At 49.9% G+C, this 23,088-nt stretch overlaps 2 protein-coding genes across 3 annotated transcripts; one reads left to right on the forward strand and one right to left on the reverse strand.

Annotated features, from left to right (window-relative positions):
- The first annotated feature begins 713 nt into the window (after positions 1 to 713).
- On the forward strand, positions 714 to 7,596 carry UBXN6 (UBX domain protein 6). Its single transcript, XM_082071782.1, has 11 exons — positions 714 to 861; positions 1,232 to 1,386; positions 2,443 to 2,504; positions 2,649 to 2,780; positions 3,383 to 3,480; positions 3,800 to 3,875; positions 3,961 to 4,045; positions 4,775 to 4,994; positions 5,078 to 5,208; positions 5,851 to 5,996; positions 6,633 to 7,596. Exons 1-11 carry the CDS (start codon positions 779 to 781, stop codon positions 6,759 to 6,761), a joined length of 1,317 nt encoding a protein of 438 aa, XP_081927908.1. The 5' UTR covers positions 714 to 778; the 3' UTR covers positions 6,762 to 7,596.
- A 145-nt stretch (positions 7,597 to 7,741) lies between these two features.
- CHAF1A (chromatin assembly factor 1 subunit A) lies at positions 7,742 to 23,071 on the reverse strand. 2 transcript variants are annotated; one of them, XM_082071780.1, is made up of 15 exons: positions 22,908 to 23,071; positions 22,471 to 22,521; positions 21,185 to 22,002; positions 18,921 to 18,977; positions 16,731 to 16,972; positions 15,583 to 15,643; positions 15,164 to 15,232; positions 14,568 to 14,791; positions 14,282 to 14,450; positions 14,020 to 14,100; positions 13,846 to 13,935; positions 13,376 to 13,634; positions 12,305 to 12,786; positions 9,603 to 9,696; positions 7,742 to 8,238 (listed from the first exon to the last, which is right to left on the reverse strand). In XM_082071780.1, exons 2-15 carry the CDS (start codon positions 22,517 to 22,519, stop codon positions 8,138 to 8,140), a joined length of 2,796 nt encoding a protein of 931 aa, XP_081927906.1. In that variant the 5' UTR covers positions 22,520 to 22,521; positions 22,908 to 23,071; the 3' UTR covers positions 7,742 to 8,137. The 2 variants fall into 2 exon arrangements, with proteins under 2 accessions (XP_081927906.1, XP_081927907.1); XM_082071781.1 differs by having other exon boundaries at positions 22,943 to 23,046.
- Positions 23,072 to 23,088: the final 17 nt, after the last annotated feature.

Raw genomic sequence — 23,088 nt, forward strand, 5'->3', positions numbered from 1 at the left:
GGGAGCAGCCGGTTTGGTTTCTTGGTTTATTTGGTTTCACAGAACCACAGAGCGTCAGGGGTTGGAAGGGACCTGGAAAGCTCATCCAGTGCAATCCCCCCATGGAGCAGGAACACCCAGATGAGGTGACACAGGAAGGTGTCCAGGCGGGTTGGAATGTCTGCACAGAAGGAGACTCCACAACCCCCCTGGGCAGCCTGGGCCAGGCTCTGCCACCCTCACCCCAAACAAGTTTCTTCTCAAATTTCAGTGGAACCTCCTGTGTTCCAGTTTGCACCCATTGCCCCTTGTCCTGTCACTGGTTGTCACCCAGAAGAGCCTGGCTCCATCCTCCTGACACTCCCCCTTTCCATCTTGATCCCCAGGAATGAGTCCCCCCTCAGTCTCTTCTCCAAGCTCCAGAGCCCCAGCTCCCTCAGCCTTCTTGTGTGTTTTTCTTGATGCCACCCTGCGAGCAAGCGCTTGCTCCCAGCGTTTGGGCCCGGTTTGCTCAGGCTGGGGCTGCTGATTCCTCCTGGGGTGGCTGCAGAGCAAGGCCTGGGGGCCGTGGGGACGTTGAGGGGGGTGCGGGTGCCGCTGTGGGCCGTGGGGTCCCGGTCTCGCCCGCCCCCGCCATTCACCTCGGGCCCTGGAGGACCGCGGAGGTCATAGAGTGGCGGGAGCCTAGAGCGGCACTAGCGGCACTGTGATGAACACGCCCCTTCCGGCGGCGGGGCCGTGGGCGGGCCGGAAGCTCGGGGGGCGCGGCGGCCGCTGTCGCTGTCCCGGTGCCGCCGCCATGCGCAAGTTTTTCCAGGATATCAAGGCCGACCTGAAGTTCAAGACCGCGGGGCCCGGGCAGAAGCTCTCGGATCCGTCCCGGTACGGGGTAGGGGAGGGACCTCCGGTAACCGGCGGGTCCAGGGCGGGGGGTGAGGCCGCTCCAGGCGCTGCCGGTACCGGGGGGAGCCGGCCCGGCTCTGCCCGGCTGCCCGTAACCACGGCCGGGCGGGTGTCGCGGGCCCCCGGTGCTTTGCGGGGCGGGGGGGAGCCCGGGACCGGCAGCACCGGCTGTTGAGCAGCGCCCGGCGCTCCCAGACCCGCGGGGGCGACACTCACCGGGCAGCGATGCCGCCGCACCGGGGCAGCCGCTTCCCCGGCCGGTAATTACCGTTCCGTGTCGGCAACCGGTGTCCCCGTGTCCCTGTCACGAGTGGGTGACGCCGCCGTGTCCCCCGCTCCCTCCGCGCAGGGTCCCCAAGGAGAAGCCGAGAGCCGAAGCGGCGCCGAAGCCCCGGCAGGGCCCGACGGACGAGGCGCAGATGGCGGCGGCCGCGGCGCTGGCGCGGATGGAGCTGAAACCCAAGGGCAAGGTGGCAGCGTCCCAGGAGGCCATCAGGAACCAGGGTGGGACACGGGCTGCGTGGGGACGGGGGAGATGGAATGAAATAGAACAAGGGCAAGTGTAGAGTCTTGAATGTGGGCAGGAACAGCCCCAGGTTCAGTGTATGTTGGGGAATGACCTATTAGAGAGCAGCGCAGGGGAAAGGGACCTGGGGGTCCTGGGGACAGCAGGGTGAGCATGAGCCAGCACTGGGCCCTTGTGGCCAGGAAGCCAATGGGACCTGGGGTGGGTTAGAAGGGGGTGGTCAGTAGGTCAGAGAGGTTCTCCTGCCCCTCTGCTCTGCCCTGGGGAGACCACACCTGGAATCTTGTGTCCAGTTGTGGCCCCTCAGTTCCAGCAGGACAGGGAACTGCTGCAGAGAGTCCAGCGCAGCCACCAAGATGCTGGAGGGAGTGGAGCATCTCCCGTGGGAGGAAAGGCTGAGGGAGCTGGGGCTCTGGAGCTGGACAAGAGGAGACTGAGGGGGGACTCATTAATGTTTACAGATATATAAAGGGGGAGTGTCAGGAGGATGGAGCCAGGCTCTTCTGGGTGACAACCAGTGACAGGACAAGGGGCAATGGGTGCAAACTGGAACACAGGAGGTTCCACTTAAGTATGAGAAGAAACTTGTTGGGGGTGAGGGTGGCAGAGCCTGGCCCAGGCTGCCCAGGGGGGTTGTGGAGTCTCCTTCTGTACAGACATTCCAACCCGCCTGGACACCTTCCTGTGTCACCTCATCTGGGTGTTCCTGCTCCATGGGGGGATTGCACTGGATGAGCTTTCCAGGGCCCTTCCAGCCCCTGACAGTCTGGGATTGTGTGTGATTCTGCGACTGGCTGGGATGATGGGAACTCTGATCCAGTTCTAGGTCGGAACAGCTCAGCTCTCCAGGATGTTTTGGGGCTTGAGCAGCTGCCTGGGTGTCATAGAAACATTGGTGACACTCGCTCATGGGCTCTCGAGCCAGGGACAGAGCACCTGGGTGGGCATTTGTGTCCTTGTGAGGTCTGAAATCCTCAGGAATCGGCGGAACCTCCGCCCCGCGTGACACCGTAACCCGGGTTTGTGTCTCGTAGTGAGGAAGGAGCTGATGGCCGAGGCAGCTGCCAGCGAGAAAGGGCTCTCGGAGGAGGAAAAGGTACAAGAGATGCTGCTGTTTGACCTACATCTTCCTGCCCCGCTGTCCTTGTCCTGTGCAGATGTGTCAGGGCATTTCAAAACAAAAAAGAAAGCAGAAAACGCATCCTGCGCTCAGCTTGGCGCCTGGTTCTGTCTCCTGTAGGTTGTCACCTCCCCAGATGAGGACGGGGCAGCTGCTCTCTCCGTTTCGGGGGTTTATTTCATCTGCCCCTTGACCGGTGCAGTCGTGAGGAAAGACAAGAAGGAAAAGCACCTCAGAGAAGCCATTGAGTCGGTAAGCGCCGCGTCTGCCGCCTGCGCGGCGTCCCGTCCTACCGCGTTCACGGGGTTTGTGGTGCGCGTCCCCTCGAGCAGGGACGTCCCCGCCCCGCTGCCTTCTCCTTGTAAAATCTTCACCCTCCACTGTTCCCCAAAAGAGCAGCTCTGCTCCTGTCACCTGTCACCATTGTCACCTGTCCCAGCGCCCTCCCTGAAAATGTTGGGACTGGGAGCTCTGTCCCTGTACTGGTTTTGGCTGGGACAGAGTTAATTTTCTTCATCGCAGCTCAGATGGTGCCACGTTTCGGATTTGTGGTGCAAAGTGTCAATTACACGCTGGAAACAGCTGAACCGGGAAGCACTGAATAAATCCCTTTGCTTTGCTTGCACATACAGTTTTCCTTTACCTGTTAATTTGTCTTTAGCCCAACTCACATTTTGGCTTTTTGGGGTTTTTTTCTGCACTTTTACCTTTGCGGTTCCCTCTTTGTCCCACCGCGGGAGGAACAAACGCGGTGCTGAGCTGCTGGTCGGGGTTAAACCATGACAAACCCCCACGGCCCTTTGTGCGGAGCAGCAGCGGCTCCTCCCCGACCAGCTTCTTTCCTTCTCCTCCAGTATTTCTCCACAGACCCGGTCGCTGCCTCCATCATGGAGATTCACACCTTCAACAAGGACCAGGAGAAAGTCCGCGTGGGCGTGGAGACCGTGGCCAAGTACGTGAGATGCGGCACCCGGGAGCTTGTCCTTCCCTGGATTTTCTTGTTGGGAAGCAAACACTCGAACCATCTTAACTGTTAATTAAGAAATAAGGTCAGCATCTCATTTTAAGAGTTATTCTGCTAGTCCAAGAGCTGCGGGTTGACATCAGCCCCCACCATCCTGTGTCTGATGTGGGCACAAAATGCTGATTTATTTGAATTTCCCTCAGTTTTTCAGCTCTTATCTGCAAGAAATACTGTGAGGTCTCTTTTTATACCTTGGGGTGGTGTGTGGTGAAGTGCCTGCTTTGATCCACATGTCCTCTTTCTGCAGATACTTGGATAACATCTGTTTCCATCCGGAGGAGGAGAAGTACCGGAAAATCAAACTGCAGAACAAAGTGTTTCAGGTGAGGTCGAGACTCCTGCAGGTTCTCCGCTGAGAAAGTCTTTGCCTGGAGCAGACAACATTGAAATTCTTTCTTTTTCTTCCAGGAAAGGATAAGCTGCCTGGAGGGGACACAAAGATTTTTCCAGGCTGTCGGTTTTGAGACAAAAACGCTGCCTGTTCCAGGACAAGGCAAGAAATTCAAGTGTATTAAACTGGAGTCAGGTGTTTGAGTGGTGGTGGGATGTCCCAGGGAGGCTGGCGAGGCAGCGAGAATGTTCCACCGGCTTAACAAAAGCTGTTATCATGGAATCACAGAAGGGTTTGGGTTGAAGGGACCTTCCCAGCTCCCCCAGTGCCCCCCCTGCCATGCGCAGGGACATCTTCACCAGCTCAGGTTGCTCAGACCCCGTCCAGCCTGGCCTGGGGTGTCTCCAGGGATGGTTCATCCACCACCTCTCTGGCCAACCTGGGCCAGGCTCTCACCACCCTCAGGTCCAACAATTTAATTATATCCAGCCTGAATCTCCCCTCTTTTAGTTTAAAACCATCACCCCTTGTCCTATCACAACAGGCCCTGCTCAAAAGTCTGTCCCCATCTTTCTTATCGGCTCTTTTTAAGTCCGGAAAGGCCACACTAAGGTCTCCCTGGAGCTTCTCTTCTCCAGCTGAACACCCCAACTGTCTCAGCCTGTCCCCCAGCAGAGCTGTTCCAGCCTCGGGTCATTCCTGTGGCTCCTCTGGCCCCTGTCGAGCAGCTCCATGTCTTTCCGTGTTCCTCCAAGGCTGTAACAGAAACAGCCGCTCACCCTCCAATTTCTCCGTTAAGATGTCACATTTTCTGGAGTTCCTCACCCTTCTATTTTGTACGTTCTTCCTGTAAAGAACAGAGAGACTCAAATCCCGTCTTTTTTCTTGTAGAGACCACAGAGGAGTATTATGTACTGAAAGAAGAGATGCTGAGCAGGCTGGAAGACCTCAAGGCCTACAAAGAGCAGCTGTTGAGCTCGGGGCCGGTGAGAGCCCAGCTCGATCGCCAGCTCTGTGTGTTTCAACCGTCCCCCGAAGCCGCCCGGTTCGAGCTGCCCAATGACTTCTACAACCTCACAGTAGAAGAGATCAAACGGGAGCAGCGGCTCCGGTGAGTGCGCTCAGGAGGGTCCTGACGGCCCAGGACGAGTCTTGGATTTGTAATTTGCGCTCAAAATGGCTTTTTCCCTAAAGGACAGAAGCAGTGGAGAAAGCTTCGATGCTGAGGACAAGAGCCATGCGGGAGAAAGAAGAACAAAGGGAAATGCGGAAATACAACTACACGCTGCTGCGAGTCCGCTTTCCCGACGGATACATCCTCCAAGGTAAAAAGACTTGTTACCCTTTCTTTGTGCGCCCCCAAAAGCTCCTGAGGAAAACTTTGCGAGCGCAGGAGCTTGAATGATAAGCGGGCTCGAGGTGCGTTGGACACAGCTGGTGGGATAAAACCACACAAAACAGAGCGGGGTAACGTTTCTTTGAGAACTCTTCCCATTTCCGAGCCCTCCACAGGGCTGGGATTTTAAACCAGGCTTGAGCAGAGGGGAAAATATCTCAAAGCACTGTTAATTAATTAATTACAGCGTGCTCTTCCCAGGCTACTGGAACAAGCCGGACTCATTAGAGCAGGTTGTTAGAGGAACCAGCGTGAGGCGGTCGGTGCCGTGCCAGGCTCCGCAATGGTGTAAATCCTCTTCAAATTTTGCGGTGGAACTCTGGAAATCATTTCAGGCTTTCCCAGCCCTTTGTTATGGGCTGGTGGGGGTTTGCAACAATTGCAGTGATATCTTTTTTCTTTGGGGATTCTGCTTTGATGCTTCTCAGTTGGATGAGGCTCTTTCTGTGTGACTGAAGCAGTTCAGAAAATTAGCAGCAGTACGTGAGCCCCACGAAATCTACCACAAAAAGGTCAGATCTGGTAAATGCCAGAGGCTCTTTCAATATCTCACCTCGTTTTCTCATCTCAGGGACTTTTTACGCACGAGAACCCGTATCTGCGCTGTACAGCTTTGTGAGAGGAGCGCTCAGAGACGACTGGCTGCCCTTTGAGCTGCTGGGACCCGGGGGGCTCAAACTCACCGATGACAACTTGGCCTTCAATGAATGTGGGCTGGTGAGTAGAAAATAAAAGATCCTTCCAAAGGGTCTTCAGGTTGTCAGAGGCACCAGCTGCTCATAACTTGAGACACCTTGGTGTGTTCTGATTTCAGTGCCCCAAATTGTGCTCTGGCCCCTTTCTTTGAAGCTCTTTAAGTTTTTCTGGGTCTGTGAATCCCAGAATGTCAGGGGTTGAAGGGCCCTGGAAAGCTCATCCAGTGCAATCCCCCCATGGAGCAGGAACACCCAGATGAGGTGACACAGGAAGGTGTCCAGGCGGGTTGGAATGTCTGCACAGAAGGAGACTCCACAACCCCCCTGGGCAGCCTGGGCCAGGCTCTGCCACCCTCACCCCAAACAAGTTTCTTCTCATGTTGAAGTGGAACCTCCTGTGTTCCAGTTTGTACCCATTGCCCCTTGTCCTATCACTGGTTGTCACCCAGAAGAGCCTGGCTCCATCCTCCTGACACTCCCCCTTTCCATATTGATCCCCAGGAATGAGTCACCCCTCAGTCTTCTCCAAGCTAAAGCCCCAGCTCCCTCAGCCTTTCCCCATAATACAGATGCTCTTTATGCGTGAACACACGCAGCGAGTTAAGAAGTCGAAGCAGAACAGCGCTGTGGCTGAACAGCTCTGCCCTTGCTGTTGCAGGTGCCCTCGGCGCTGCTGACGCTCTCCTGGGACGCCGCGGTCATGGCCGATGTTCAGGCGTCACGAGAGGAGCCACCAGCGAGTCCCCTGAAACCAGAACTTCTCTGCAGCGTCCAGACACTGTCATGAAATAAAGGGCAGTGGATTCAGGGCTGCTGGTTTTCACACTTTTCCCTTATTTTCCCCCATAGAGACTGTTGGAGCTTCCAGCTCTGGGACCTCAGGAATGATGTTGTTTTGGCTCTGCAGAGCGGGAGTGTCGGTTCTGCCAGGTCACACCAGCCCTGCTGCCACCTCCACAGCTCCAGCAGCCACATGCTGGACCAGTCTGGCCCAGTAAGACACGGGACTGGTCTGAAAGGCCCTAAAATCCAGGTTCTGGCAGTGACTGCTTGAGATGTTTCCAAGACGGGGATGAAGCACAAGTTTCCTCCCTCAGAGGAGGGATTAGACACTAGTACTAGGCTGGATTACCCATCGACTGAGCCTGGATATAGGGCTGGGCTTAGAACTCAGCTTTTCCTTTTGCTTCTGTGTGCACTGTAACTCCTATTGGAGATAATATATTTAGAGAAAATTACATCTAGCGTGATTAAGTGGAATATTTAAAGACGCCGTTTTGTTCAAAGTTATTTGAATCGCACTGCTCAGAATGGTTTGGAATCAGATGGGGCTGGTACTGGTGTTACTGGGACAGCTGTGGCACTTCATGGCACTTGCAGACAGACTGGGGACAGACAACAGATAATTACGCTGCCTACAGGTGAGAGGTTGAGCTTCAAACTACCACCAGAAGTTTAGGAAACTAATCCATCCAAATATAGTTAAACCCCCAGCAAGTTTGTTATATCCCTGAAGAAATTTGATGCAAGTTTGATCCTTTATACTTCAATCTTAAGGTTTTACTGAGGGTAGAAACCAGATTTTGTGTATCAAGCTGCAGCGAGGTACAGGAGACATAATCTATCCCTACCCTGAGGTGTAATTAATACCATCCAATCCCAAAACCAGGAGAAATAAGTTGTAGGGCTTTTTGTCCTCTTTTCCAAAGGGTAAAGACCTGCTGCTGCTCTCTGGAACAAGTAAGACCACAAACAGGATGATACAGATAGCATAAATTCAAATATAATTGTACATCATTTATACCCACGGCCATGCTATACAACATTATGAACAGAGTCATTCCCCCCAGTGGCATCACAATAAGCTTATTTCAAAATCCCTCTGCTAGTTTGAGATAACTTAGATACCTTCCATTACAAAGAAGTATCAAAATTTCAATAATGCTTTATTAAGGACAGATTAATATGCAGTATTTTTTTTTTAAGCTAAAAACTAGAGCTAAAAATTTAAGCTTCCATGTGGTCTGAAGCAGAACAAAGTGCTGTCTTCTCTTTACAAGAAATATGGAATACTTTCAAGTATCTCGTTCAAAGATACACAAGAGTTTAAAACGTTCTAACTCATTCTACATACATACAGAGAAGTTAGTAGGCGTTTAAGTCTCAAACTGGATTAGATGGGCTGATGGTGCCGGTGTCCTGGGGAGCGGCGCCTCTTGTGCCGCTGGATCCTGAGGCTGTTTCAGTAGCTGCCAACGTTGAATCTGCAAAGTAGAAAACGTGTTGGGTTTGGTTTTATTTTGTGTGTTGTTTGTTGTTTTATTTGGTTTTTTTTAATCCTCATTTATCTTGTCATATTTAACTATCTGCTTTATCTGTCTCGGGTTGTCCGCCCCAATCTGTTGCAAGTCTTTTCGATGCTATTTAAAAAAAAGAGGTTTTAATATTGGGTTAACCATCAATCCAGAATAATAAAAAAGAATTACTTCAAGCATAAAAAGGATCTTCACAATCTTTTCGGTGCTTTAGACTCAGGCAGAGCTGAACAAATAGAGCTGCATGCGTGTCAACGCAGCCCGAGGAAGGCGACAAACCCGACGCGAGGCTTTTCATCTGCAGACTCGTAATGAGCAGAAGCGGCTTAAGATTAAATGCAAAAGCTTCTTGTCAAACAGCTGTTGGGGAGGCGAGAGGAGGAATGTAGAAAGGAGAACGTCTAGAAAGGGTCAGACACCTTGTAGAATGTAAGGCTTGAGGGATATGCGTGAGCTCTTATCAATTAGAGGAGCTGCACAACACACACAAAAAATTAATGCAAGTTGTGCCAGCTGCGTTTAGTTCTATTGTGAGAGGTAAGAACGGGCTCGGAGGTTTTGCAAAGCGGTTTAGAGGAGCTGGAAGCAGATCGTGCGGTGGGTGTAACGTCACCGATCTGTAGGATCGAGCAGTTAAAACATCGCACAGATGAAAGGAGCCGCATCCGCATCCCGCTCCTGATGGGACGCGCTGCGGCAGCAGAGCTCTGAAAGCTCTTTACAAAGGGATAACTGGGACACAAATAAAAGCAATTCTTAGATTCTAGAGCAAAGCAAACGGTGTTTTCAGATCCTTCACCCGCCAAACAACACAGAGCTCGGGTTTTATTTCCTACAGACAATTCAGCGCCCACCTAAGACTTGGAGAAGGCGGCAGAGCGGAGTTACGTTCAGACCTTGTGAGTCCTGGAAGGGCTCTGGACATAAATCTTTGTGCTCCAGAGACAAGGCCTGCGCAGCAACATTGGCCAAGCTGCTGATACTGACCCCAGTGTTCACTTTTTTAATGAAATAAATGGTAGACTGGCAGCCAAATGCCAGTCACAAGCACTTTATTTAGTCCATTGGAGGGAGGAGGGAAGGAAAGGCAAGAGAAGGTTAGAGAAGAGCATAAATAGCAAAGCAGCACCTAGAATACAACATACAAAGCAGAGAAGTATGTAGAATAAAATATAGAGAAAGAAGAGCACAAGGTGTGGTGAAAAGTGTGGCAGAAAAACTGCAACAGGTTCAGCCGGACACCGTCCTGCTCTCGTATCCTCCCTTGTGGGAGAAGCGTTGGCCAAGAGATCGTCTTTAATTGATTTGCCCACCTTGGCCTGGCTGTACATCCACAATCATGCAGTCGTCATCCTCCTCATCTTCCTCAGTGTCTGCCTGAAATCCATCCATCTCCGCAGCTTCAGCCTTTAGGAAAACACCAAACAAAGGTACCGGTGACTCAGGGTTGGGTTGGGTTGGTTTATTTTAAGGGGAATTTCTTCCCCTCTGCTGATTATTTCGAACGCTTTGTTCCTCCTGAGGGTGTAAAGTGACAACATGCGAGCCCAAGCGCAGCCAGCGCTGCCAAGGGCCCAATGGGCACTCACAGGATCGGAAGGAAGGGAAGAAAAATAAGAAAATAAGAAAAATAAGCAGCCTCCAGCTTCAACAGACACTGTTTTGTGATCAAAGGGCCCATCCGCAGCGGCACGGACAGCAGGAAACACGCCGAGCGCCTGCTCCGATGTTACACAACGCCGCAGCCTACACAGGGAAAAGTCAGCGCAAACCTTAATTGAGAAGTGACTCAGTTGTGTTGTTTTTCTGGCAGGGAAATCTCCCCCCCTCCTGCTGATTATTTTGGATGCTTTCTTCTTTCTGAAGATGAAAAATGCCTTTTGCTTGTCAAGTTTGAAGCGCGTTCTCCCCCCAAACCCTCCTCATCGCTGCCAATTAGTTTATATTCGGGGAAGGGTGACAGTTCTTCCTCGCGGACCTTATTTGCTGCCATGGGAGCAACACAAGCTACTTGATTTGAATTGAGAAAATGAATACAAGGAGCGACAAAACCTGAAGCCGCCCAGAATTCAACAGCTGCGAATGTTTCTGTCAGGTTTTTTTCCCCTCAACTGGAACTGTGGGATGAAACCTCAGACCTAGAACCTGCTCCCCACCCCCTACAAGCTGTTCTAAGAGGAGAGATTTTAAATTTATATCCCTCATTAAAGTTAGAGCTCTCAGATTAAGCGCTCGCCTCCTACACGCGGTGCAGGTGCTGCCCGCTGCGACACCGAGCTCTTCTCCCTCTGTGGTTTATGTAAGAGCACCTTTACTTACACGAGTCTCGGCGTGAGCTTCACAGCAGAGAAACATGTGCCAGGGGCAGAAAAATCAGTGCCAGGGGCAGAAAACCTGCTGGTTGTGACCTTCCGATCGCTCCTACATCCTCCTCAAGCTCCAGCTTCGCTAAACAGGCTCTCAATTGCTCAGCAGCGCTGATTTAGAGGTCGGGCATGAAAGGTTTTCAGGACTCTGACCTCTGCTTGGAGCCGCGGGGCAGCCGCACCTCAAAGGCCATTTGAAGACGCTTCCGAGAGCTTTGAAGAATTCAGGCCAGTGAAGTCATTCTGCTTTTTAGTAGAATTAGTAGCCTTTGTTTTGCTATTTCTGCTCAAGCAGTTGGTTCTAAGCAAAATTTCCAGTGGGTGCCAAGCGGAGATTTATATCTCTGCCTTTATTTAGTGCATAAGGAAAAAAGAAAACCCAAGCAGATGGAATTTGGGGGCTGAGCAGCTTCTCCCAAGTCTCCGATCCCCATCAATACTTGAATGCAGAGCTTTTTCAGGGGAAAAGCCAAAGAAGCCAAGAATAGAGTGGGAAGGAAAAGCATGAAAAGCCTCATCTGGGGCTTCTTTCCTCAGCCCTTTGTCCCCAGGGGATAAGGAATAAATCCAGCAACAGCACAAACCCCGTCCTGCCTCTGGGTTTGGAGGTAACAGCTCCAAATCCACCTCATTTTGTTCCTATGAATTATTTTTATAAAACATTGAAATTAAGCTGTATGTACAACAGTAGAAGCCAGAGACTTTACAGTGTTACGGGTTGAATCGCAGCACTTGGGAACTGCATTTAACCAGTACACATGCAACTGATGTAAGTCACCAGCCCTGCTATACATCTGGCAGCCATACATGTCCATAAAAACCTGCATACAAATTATATACAGCTGTAAAATCAAGGCCAAGCAGCCACTCAGAAACTATTCACAGCTTGGATGCAATCACTGCCAAACAACGGAAAATGGAAGAACAGCAGGAGAGCAACATTTCAAATGGAACAGACAGACCAAGCTGGAGGCACACAAAAGAAACTCATCTCTTGAGAGCCACATAATTTCACTCCTTTCCCCACAAAAAGGTTGGGGTGTGGTTTTTTTTGTATGAAGATCTGTAGCTTAATATTTTGCGTGTGCTCACGGCGGATGTAGGCGGCACACAAGGACCATCACCTGCTGAAAACACAGGGCTACATCCCCTCGTTCTTTCAACACCGCAGTTCAGGAAGGACGGAGAACTGCTGCAGAGAGTCCAGCGCAGCCACCAAGATGCTGCAGGGAGTGGAGCATCTCCCGTGTGAGGAAAGGCTGAGGGAGCTGGGGCTCTGGAGCTGGACAAGAGGACACTGAGGGGGGACTCATTCCTGGGGATCAAGATGGAAAGGGGGAGTGTCAGGAGGATGGAGCCAGGCTCTTCTGGGTGACAACCAGTGACAGGACAAGGGGCAATGGGTGCAAACTGGAACACAGGAGGTTCCACTTAAATATGAGAAGAAACTTGTTGGGGGTGAGGGTGGCAGAGCCTGGCCCAGGCTGCCCAGGGGGGTTGTGGAGTCTCCTTCTGTGCAGACATTCCAACCCGCCTGGACACCTTCCTGTGTCACCTCATCTGGGTGTTCCTGCTCCATGGGGGATTGCACTGGATGAGCTTTCCAGGTCCCTTCCAGCCCCTGACATTCTGGGATTCTGTGAACTCACCTGCTCAGTGTCCCGAGGTCTCTTCATGAATTTCGTGATGGACACGGTCCCACTGGATTTCCTCTTTGCTGGGGGGGGTGTCTGCAGGGCAGCCGCTCCCAACACGCTGCCAGCCTCCTCCTTCCCCGACGAAGGGACCTGGGTGACGTAGTTCCACTGGCAGGGGACGGGGAGATGCTCTTGATCAAAACTCTTCAGCACCTCGGAGTGGACGTACCAGCACATGCGATATTCGGGCCTTTTCTCGTACACAGAGTTCTCGGAAATGATTCTCTTTAGCCTGGCTTTGGAAGGGACGGTGCTGTCCTCGCCCACGGGCGTCTGCGGCCGGGATGCGTGGGGGCTCGTGGGGCTCGTGTCACCGTCGGCAGCCGCTGTCACGTCGCTGAACAGTCCCTGCCGGCAGCACTCCTGGAACTCCTGGATGATCACTTTGCTCCCATTCACGTTGCCGTGCAGCAGCGGTAGGAGCTGCCCAAGGACTGCAGAGAGGAAAGGTTTGCGGGAAAGAACAGATTAAACGTCAGGAAAAGCCAGGTTGACATAACCCATCAGTACACGCGCTCCAGAAAGAAGACAAATAGGTTAAGATTCGCTTTAGATATTGTGACAGGAGCTAAACTGGATGTTAGAGAAGTCACCCCCAATAATGACGACCCCTGAAGTGAAAGCGTCAAGCCCGATTGCAACCTTTATGTGCACTATTGACATCCTTGTGTTATATCACACGCAGGAGATATTCAGTACTGAAACCTGGCACAAAAACTAAATCCTTTCCCTATGAATAAACAGGTTGGTGGGTTTGAGCACTTCCAGTAAGCCAGCCTAGATCTGAGCCTACCGAGTCCTGTTGGCTTCATTTCCTACATTATACACCGCAGGAGTTTTTGGAGACCATAACTAAGGCCACAGCGGACACGACGCTGGAAAACTCCTTTCCAAGAACACTTATAGAGATTCTCTGATTTCACATTTGTCATAATCAGATCACTCTGAATTTGACACTCTGCACAAAACAAAAGCAGCATACAACAGTGTCTAAGTGCAACTATTTAGCCCTTCAGGTCTTACTTTGCTGATCTTTCGCTCTTTTTTTACTGCATTTCTGTGTTTGCTGTTCTTCCTCCGCAACAGGTGAATCCAGGACACACGCTGCGAACTGCTGAAGAACCTTCAGGTCTGCGTTGGCGCTGTCGTGTTCTGCGCTTTCCCAGATGCAGCCGATCTTCACAGGCTGTAGAACGTGGAACCTCTTCCCCTTGGCCATCAGCTCATCCCACTCCTTTGCTTTCAGCTTTTGACGAACTTTCTGATTCTCTGGATCGCACTCCTAAAGCAACAGGAGAGAAAGAACTTGATACGTCCAGCCCAAGGAAAAAAAAAGCTCTTTAAACCCAGGTTTTTACCATGTCCCCTGAGCTACAGAAGTTTAGATACGAGTTACATCGCTGCCAAGACTACAGGCTGTCTTCCTCTGCCAATATTTCTTACAGATTCATTGGAAATGGAGATGGAAATCCAGCGACACCCAGTTCACTTACTTCTGTCACTCCTTCATCTTCAGATAGGTACCCATGGGGTACAAAAAACCCATCGTCGTCATCTTCATCCTCTCCCTCCTCTTCATCATCCTAAAAAGAAAACTCTGCTTATTAGAAATCACACTGACAAGCGTGATTGGTTCAGAAAGCTGTTCTTCCAGCAGGAATCCTCACCCCTTCACTGTGGGAGAGGCTTTCTCCAGGTTCCTCCTCTTCCCATTCTTCATCACTATCTACTTCGTAGTCCAGCAGCTTCTGGAAGAGAAGCCAACACACCATTTCTGTCAATAATTTGAAAGCACGACACCAGACCCCACCCAGGGTTTCAAAACGGGAACGTGCAAGCGGACCAGAAATGCCATGGAACAGGTGAATTTGCCCAACCACAAATTCACTTTGAGAGCATAAAGAAATAAAAGAATCCAACCACGCTTACACTGTCCTTCGACCAAGGATTCCTGGCATGGATCATAGTGGTTTTCTTGTTCCACGTGCCCCAGTACGCGGGGCGGTGATTCTCACAAAACTGCAGAAGTTTCATTCTACCGAATTTCCCCCTTTCAGGATCAGCGTCTGTTTTGCAGTTATCCACAACCACCACGTCGCTGTGAAGAGACAACATATTAGAACATACATATTAGAAAACGACTACCCCAAAACCGTTCTGCGCTTCATTAAAACAAAAAAGCAAAGCGAAGCAAACCCCCCAAACACAGACTAACCTGTTGACTATGTCAGCGCTGCTACTGACAAAAGTAGGTCCAGTTTTACGTGGTTTACGACACTTTAGGTCCCTCAAGAAAGAAACGTCGCTGTTTTGCGCGCGCAGGAGCTTATCCAGCTGCTCCAGGATGTCCGGATCCGGGGCAACACGACAGAGGGGAGCTAAGACCATGTTCTCCTTAATTTCAAAAGGAGCGAACTTCCCACAAGAGCCAGCCAGAATCTGAAAGGTTAAGTGAGGATTGTTAGGGCCTGAACACCTGAGACACCATAGTAGCAACACATTCAAGATATGAACTAAACCTCAATATAAGGTGATGTCTGAATGAAGATTTAGGTTAAGCCCGTCCTATCTGAGACTCCAACAGACCTTCCAAGGGGGTCTAAGTCTTTACAGCAGAAGACAGAGCTGAAATCTTTACTAAAGCGACTACAAAACTTCTTTTGTAGTCTCTCTGCACTGGTCGTTACACTTTTAAAATGAGGAAGTATGAAATACTAATGTTTTGTCCACCTAAGAAGATCCAAAGGATGGATCAGAAGGAAATCAGAGTGCTTGTTAGACCACCAAAACGCAGGAATAGCAACACCTCACCTTCGGGGCTTGTGGAGTCTTTGGTTTCTGGAAGAACCTCGTAATTTCTGCTTTCTGAGCATTAATGCGCTGAAATCAGAATCAAAACCCAAATTACAAACACAAAGGTAGGACAAAGCCTTATAATTCAAGGTGAGCTGATGCATGACCCAACTTCAAACCTAGCGAGGCATAACGCAAAGTTCAGTCATTTACCAGCTCCTGTAACTCAACAAAAAAAGTCATTGTCTTCTCTACGGATTCCAATGTCATTGCTAAGACAAAGGAGAGAGTTCAACTCATGGGCATTGAAAAAACACAAATGCAGAAAAGACTTTAAGAGGTAAAAGCAACTCTGCTCCCTGGAGAACCCCAGGAGCTCATTAATGTCATTTCACCGTAGCAGGACAGTTTAGAGACAAGCTAGAGAAAGCATTTACCTTTTCCTCCTCTCTTAACCGTTTCTCCTCTTCTTTCTTTCTCTTCTCCTCAAGTTTTGCCCTTTAATACAAAGTTGATTGAAATATCACAACTCATGAAGTGTTTATTTACACTGAGGAAGAGGTGAGAAGCCCCAGACCTTAACTAAGACCCTATCACGCCAGGCAAAAAGGTAAATCTATTAATTCAGCCAAGGAGCACGCTTGGTTAAGCCTGCAGAAATCTCTCTTCATCCCTTCGAGAGCAAATATTGACCGGTTTTAGCCACAAAGTAGCCAGGCTGCTCCAAGCTTCCCTCAACACCAGGAAAGGGTATTTATTGGTATTATCAAATTACAAGCAACTTCCTCAACAGACGGGGCACCAGCAAATTGCAAAAGTACAAGTGAGACTGGTCATAAAGGGAAGATTCAGTGGAGCACGATGGCTCTTGGCAGCAGAAGCCCAGGTCAGCCTGCGTGCAAAAAGCAGCGCTGAAACTGGTGTACAGAGTCTGTCAAGAGTTTAAAATGTTCCTGCGACAAAGAGGCACATGCTGTTTAAGCAGTGGAGCCTCTAGATGGGACAGTAAAGGTACATATGGAAAGGCACTCACATCATTGGGGAGGCCACACCTGGAGTATTGTGGTCAGTTCTGGGCCCCTCAGGTCAGGAAAGAGATTGAAGTGCTGGAGCGGGTCCAGAGAAGAGCAACAAGACTGGGGAAGGGACTTGACCATAAGTCAAGGCTGAGGGAGCTGGGCTTGTTCAGTCTGGAGAAGAGGAGGCTTAGAGCTGAGCTCAGCACTCTCTAGAACTACCTGAAGGGCAGTTCTAGCCAGGTGGGGATTGGGCTCTTCTCCCAGGCATCAGCAATAGGACAAGGGGCCATGGGCTTCAACTCTGCCAGGGGAAACTGAGGCTGGAGATTAGAAAGCAATTCTGTGCAGAGAGAGTGGTCAGGCATTGGAATGGCTGCCCAGGGAGGTGCTGGACTCAGCGGCCCTGGAGGTTTTGAAACTGAGATTGGCCATGGCACTTAGTGCCATGATCTAGTCAATGGACTGGAGTTGGACCAAGGCTTGGACTGGGTGATCTCTGAGGGCTTTTCCAACCCAGTCCATTCTGTGATTCTATGATCATTATAGGTTATTCCTCAGCCACTTACTCCAACGCTTCCTGCCGTTCCTTTCGCTTCTCCTCCTTCACCCGCAGCTTCTCGGCTTTCTCCTTTTCTTCTTTCTCTTTCTTTTCTCTCCTTTCTTTCTCTTTCAGCTCTTTCTCTTCTTCCTTCTTCTTCTTGGCCTCCTCCTTGGCTCGCTCCTTCGCCGCTTTCGCTTCCTCTTTCAGCCTCCCCTTCTCCTCCCTTTCCGCTTGCAGCTTCTGCAGCTTGTCCGCGCGCTCTTGGTCCTGAAACGAAGCATTAAGCACATTTTCTTTTTGTAATAGCTGCTCGCAGAAGAAACTTGAGTAAAACAAGGCATTTCTTCAGCTGAGATACTGGAGTCAACTCCTGCCCGCACCTTTGGCCTGTAGCATCATTTCTAGTTATCGCAGGACACAAGTTGTGAGCCGTGAATACATGAGCCAGCTCAGCAATAATTGCTCTGTTCTCCTAAAAAATAGAGGTGTTTCCATTCTCTAAGCACCAAGGAAAGCTTTGTGTTCTACTTGAGTCACCTTCATGTGGCATTATGGAAAATTAGATGGGCATTTTTTTACACCCTCTTAAAATATTATTTATTTTAAGGTTTCGGATTGTTTCCAAAATACTTTATTTAGAAATCTGAGCTAAGCTTTCACGCTTTTCTATCAATGCGTGGGGACCATGGTGTAAAGTCTGAAAAGATCATTCGATCTGATTTTGTCCTATAGAACCACATGGATTTTCCGACAATGTTTTTCCTCTATCTCAGGAGACAGGAGTCTCCAAACTCTGGACTGTGCAGCTGCTTCATAAGACCTGGAGCTCACCAAAAAATCATCACTTGTGTTAGTCTGGTAGATAATCAGAAAACACCAGGTGCCCTAAGCTTAGTTAAGGGGCACTATGTGGGGAAAATGACATTCAAAGTGTTGCTCTTCACAGTATTTCCTCCCAAAGCAAGTGAAATGCTCATCATGGACCTGCTGACACATCAAGATGAAAAACGCTTATTAAAAGGTTACAAACTCAAGAAATGTGGCCTCCCGATGCTGCGGTAAACAAGCTATGTCTGTGCTCAGACACACAAATATCCCCCACTGTGTATTTTCAACTCGATTTTATTTATTTCCCATCTCCTCTTGGCAGCATCGAGACTCAAACAGTGGCACAACGTACCAATAACCGCAGAAGGCGATCGACACGCCAAGTGGTGCCAATGGCAAAAAAAACCCAAACAAACCAATATTGTCAGAACTGACACCAGTGAAAAATCTACTGGGTAGTTTGGTGTGAAGTTTTCAGCAAGATTGGCGGCTCTATTTAATTTTAGTGTAATAAACCTTCCCTTCTTGTCTCTCCCCCACATTACTGATATTTTTAACACACATATAGGATGGAAGAAAACAACAGATTGGATTTCTATGTGGGGCGCTGTAAAAAGCATCTCGGGAGCAGGCTCAGCCGCATACAGCTTGTACAAAACCACCACAACAGTCCCTTCTACCAGCTTAACGAACTAGTAACTAAGAAACAATCAGAATTTATAAATACCACCCAGTTTTCCAGCAGGCAAAGCCCACTCGTGCAGCTCAAGAACTCCATGTGATCCATCAGCCTCCTTTATATTTAGCATTTTAGGACTGAGAGCAGAACGGGCAGCAAAATTCTTGGCATTTTGTTAAGGAACACAGTTCCTTAAGCGCAGCTTAAACAGAGACCAGAGCTTGAGCATTTCCAGCAGGTTCTTCAGCAAGATATAAACACAGGGGCCAATTTGCTTCATTTATTAATGAAGACCAGACCCTGCGTTTTCTGGCTTGAAAGGGGGAAGGGTGAGAAGGACAAAGCAGGAATAAAGAGAGGGAATAAATTAAAGGAATAAATAAAAGGCTTTCAAAGATGCCACTTGGATGTGTCCACTTAGAGCATTTTGACAAGCAGGCAGCAATATTTACAGCTTCTAAAACATCTTCCCAAAGCACCCAGAAACGCAGCACGGGCCACCCACACTTGGTTCCGTCCGCATTAGGAAGCTTTGGAAGAAGCCAAGTGCTTTAACTGCATATGTTAAGATTCTTCCATATTCATAAACGAGGGAAAACAGGGAGAGAGATGCTGGAAGTGGACTAAGATGAAACCCAAAGGGCTCTGCGGAATATTCCGTGCAAAAGCACAGCGGGTTAGGTTCACACGTTGAGGAAAACACCTTACTCTTTGCAATCGCAGCTTCTCCTTCTCCGCCGAGCTTTTGTGGCATTTCTGGGATACCTGGAACAATAAAACGCGAGTTTTAGATATCAACATCATTCCCCTCCCACAAGGCACAAGAACTCTTAGAGAACAGCAAGTTTTATCTGTATTATATTAACATTGTTCTTGCATATCGGCGCCGCCAGCAACTCAAGCGTTCCTTTAGCACAGAACACAGTTCACACGTATCTAATCTCCCCGGTTGCCATTTAAGCCTGACTACATCTAAACGCTTCGGTTTACATTAAGTCCTCACATTACTACGCTTTGCATAAACAAATCCCTCCGGTCTACTCAGCTCCAAAGTAGCATTTGCAAGGGAACATCACATGTAGAAAAACAAACAGAAGCCAGAGCTGCTCCAAATCACGAGGGCACAACCGAGGACATTTAATTAGAGCAAAGTCACTTCCTTCAAGTTGAACTTGGTTTAATTTTGTTTGGTTTTTCTTTTTCTTGCATCCTACCACTTACTCTTGCAATATTTAACTCTTCCTGAACACAAGGACTATTACTCGTATTTTAACGCTGTTCCTTCTTGCAATCACAGGCCTCTTGCTCTTCCACCCGCGCCAGCGAATCAACCCTGAGCTCCCAACAGGTCACACTTCTCACTTCTCTTTAAGCTGTTATTTAGAGGTGGAAATAAGGTATTTTATGGTTAAGAGCATTGTTCAGAGGCTGAATTTGTCAATATTTCAGCATACTATGGCTTGGTTTCTTGCATCCTTCTCTTCTTTCTCCCGCCACTCGCAGTATAAGGTACCAAGGATGTATTTGATACAACATAAAAGTTATTTCGACTGGGAAATGCAGCTGATCAGTGCTGTTTCCAACTGGGAAAACAAACACGCCAGGACAGACACCTGTACAGGTGGAGGTGCAGAATTCCCACCTGGGCTGTTCCGTCCTCACCTCACGCCCCAGAAAACCAATAACTCGTTTACACTGATGTATTACATCAGGAGACAAGTACTCTTTTTATTTGTTCTGCTACACTGGAAATACTTCACGCCTGCTTGAGTTTATGTATTTATCTTAGAGACCAAAGATTGCGAGTTTCAACAGTAGAAGGATTGATCGTTTTTCTGACAGGCAGAAGAAATGGAAAGACCCGTCACAGCGTGAGCTCCAAGCTCTAACCCATCCATACCTGCCCTCCTCCAGGCCAGCAAGGCTTTTCCTCACCTGCAGGACCGTTTCTCCTTTAATACCTGGGGGATAATTGTTTAAAATCTTTCTTAAAAGGCTCAAGGTGGCATCAGCAGGAAGATTCTGGCTGCTTTCCCCAAGCCACACACTCAATTCTCACCTCCGGCAGCACAACATCAACCCACCCCTCAACACTGTCCCCATTTTGCCTTCTAGCGATGGAGTCGAGCAAAACCAGATAGTCCAGCCTAACTGTAGGCGAGGCTTAGCCACAGCGCCCAAGCATGTTCATCAGGAGTGTTCTGCTTCATGGGGTTCACTGTGGACCCCCATGTTACACCCCACTCCTCTGGTCCCCAAAATAGTTGAGCTGCGAACAGATATTTGAGCCACATGAATGTTTCGGCAGCCTCGGCAGATCCCGGTGCCCTCAGACGCTTCCCCTTCAATCTGGCACCAAAAATGACAATATTTTAGGGTTGCTTGCCTATAACAAGGTGGCTGAGAGCACCAGGCTCATCCTCCATCCTCACACACACACCTGCAGTTCTGCCGATGCACTGGAGCTTCCACTTAAAAGCATTTTCTGTGGCACGGCTGCAGAAATTCAGAGCTGGAAAATACATCTGCACTGACTGGTACCAGGTTAACAACCTCCCGCAGGAATTAGAGCGGGGCAGAATTGTAAAACATCACGTCATGGACAAAACTGCTTTTGACACTGTCCTTATTTCAATTAGAAAACATTAGGTCCCAGGACACACACTTCATAAAATAAAAATAAATATACATATATAAAAAACACACCTGTAACGAAGTTCAAAGTTACATTCACACAACGCAAATACACCAGCAGCTAAAAAGCAGGCAAGATTTAAATCCTTTAGCTATAGGATTTCAAGGAAGATTCAAAAGAGCAACAATTATCTTATGAATAAATCAACACCACCTTCCACACGTCTCGCGATCATTGTGAACATCCTATCCATCCTTTCCACTGCAGACGCAGGAAACCACACAGCCTATCCGCAACACAACAGCTTTAAAAACCAAACCAAAAACAAGAGACCAACCTTCCTAACAGGCGTCGAGGCAGCTAAAGGACTCGTGTTTCTCTTTGTTTCTGCAGCGGGCTGCACCTCGGGTGAGCTCACAGAGCGAGAGCTTAGCGAGGAATTGGTAAGTCCGGAGTCTCCTTCGTGAGACGATTCCATGGTCTCGTTTTCTGACGCGACGCTTCCATCCAGAGAAGCAACCTGGGGAGATTTTGCCGTCATAATATCCTCCAGGAGCACCACGGGCATCTTCCCCTCGAAGATGACGTCCTTCAGTTCGCTCTGGTTTCCCTTTGTGTTTTCCACATCGTTACGCTCTGTTAACCCAGAACGCGACGGGATCCCATCAACCAAATCTTCATTTTTGTTCGCTACAGCTTCACACCGCGTATCAGTCTCCATCGAATCATCCAGTTGGCTGCTCTGAGTGGAATTCAGGCAACTCAACTGGTTTCTTTCTTTTCCTAATGCACCATTAGTTATACGTGGGCATGAAGATGCTTTTGAATCAACGTGGTCTACATCATCTCTTAGTCTATGGGTAGAGCCCTCTGTCAGGTCAATAACAATTATAGTTTCATTTGTGTTATCTTTTGTGTTTCTCTGTATAAAATGGTCTAAAGGACCCTTTTCGTTGACAAGTTTTGGAGAAAAACTCACATCCGAATCCAACTGACAGTCATTCTCCACATTGTCCAGGGATGCATGAGATGCATCGAGGGAGGAATCCTTACTTGGGCCAAAACCACCTTGTGAGCTCTTTACTTTCTTTATTTCTGAATCTGCATCGTATTTCTCCTTTGGTACAGGATTCAATCGTTTGAACGGCAACCGAGCTGCAACAACAATGTTTTATTATTTTAGTCACATCATATAAGTCATTGAAACGGCCTCAAGTTGCGCCAGGGGAGGTTGAGGTTGGATCTGGGGAACAATTTCTTCCCCAAAGGGCTGTGGGGCATTGGAACAGGCTGCCCAGGGCAGTGCTGGAGTCACCATCCCTGGAGGGCTGGACAGATGGACACGAGGTTCTTAGGACATGAGGCAGTGCAAGATTTAGGTTATGCTTGGACTTAAGGGTTTTTTTCCAACCAAAGTGATTCTGTGACTCTATGGGGGAGAGGAGGACATGGAATCAAATATCAAGATGTTTTATTAGTTCATAAGAACAAAAATTGAAACAGATCAGCCCCTTAGGGGCTGTTTATTGCTGCAAAGCCAACATATTTCAGAAAACCGTGTCTGACACCTTTTTATCATCCCAAACCCGCACAGGGCGGCAGCCGCTCCCTCCGCAGCCTCACCTTGGACGAGCCTCCGCGGAGCAGCAGCCGCCTTGTCTCTGCACTCCATGGCTACGAGGAAAAAACACAACAAATAAACACCTGTGACATGTTCCCGGTGACCCACCCGCTTCCCAGAGACAACCGACAGGCGGCTGCGCCCAACAGCTCTCCCGGGCGGAGCGGGGCCCGGCCGGACAAAGGGACCGGGCGGCCCCGCCGGCACCCCCGGGATGAGGGGAGCGTCACCCCCCCCGGCTCCTCGGGCAGCGGCCGCCCCGCTGTAGCCCGGCTGAGGAAGCGGAGGTTGGGCGGAGGAGGCGGCGGCGGGTGAGGCGGCCCCGGGCCCGGTGCTGAGGCGCGGGGCCTCCTTTGTTACCCCGGTACAGGCCCCGCGCACCCCAACCGCCGCCGGAAACACACCCCGGCCCCACCGCACACCCCGTGCTCGCCTCTACCTGCCACGGCAGCCGCCGCGGCTCCAGCCGCTCACCCGGCAGCGGCGGCCAACGAGACTCGTCACGGCCCAGTCCCGGTCCCGCCCCGGGGGCTCCCGCTCGTATTTGGCGGGAGCCGGGGCGACCCCGCGCCTCGCCGCGCTGATAGGCGGAGCGCGCCCCACGTGACCTGCCCTTCCGC

The sequence above is a fragment of the Streptopelia decaocto genome (assembly GCF_964273445.1).
Source record: "Streptopelia decaocto genome assembly, chromosome: 24".
In the NCBI taxonomy this organism is placed as follows: Eukaryota; Metazoa; Chordata; class Aves; order Columbiformes; family Columbidae; genus Streptopelia; species Streptopelia decaocto.

Bases quoted from the DNA above. Each gene is read 5' to 3' on its own strand.
- UBXN6 (XM_082071782.1), top strand. From the start codon at position 779: ATGCGCAAGTTTTTCCAGGATATCAAGGCCGACCTGAAGTTCAAGACC. The intron at 4,046-4,774 runs GCAAGAAATTCA...TTTTTCTTGTAG, and splicing joins GCTGCCTGTTCCAGGACAAG to AGACCACAGAGGAGTATTAT. The intron at 4,995-5,077 runs GTGAGTGCGCTC...TTTTCCCTAAAG, and splicing joins AAACGGGAGCAGCGGCTCCG to GACAGAAGCAGTGGAGAAAG.
- CHAF1A (XM_082071780.1), bottom strand. From the start codon at position 22,519: ATGGAGTGCAGAGACAAGGCGGCTGCTGCTCCGCGGAGGCTCGTCCAA. The intron at 12,787-13,375 runs GTAAGACCTGAA...TCCTCTCTGCAG, and splicing joins AAGAGCGAAAGATCAGCAAA to TCCTTGGGCAGCTCCTACCG. The intron at 9,697-12,304 runs GTGAGTTCACAG...GTTTTCCTAAAG, and splicing joins GACCTCGGGACACTGAGCAG to GCTGAAGCTGCGGAGATGGA.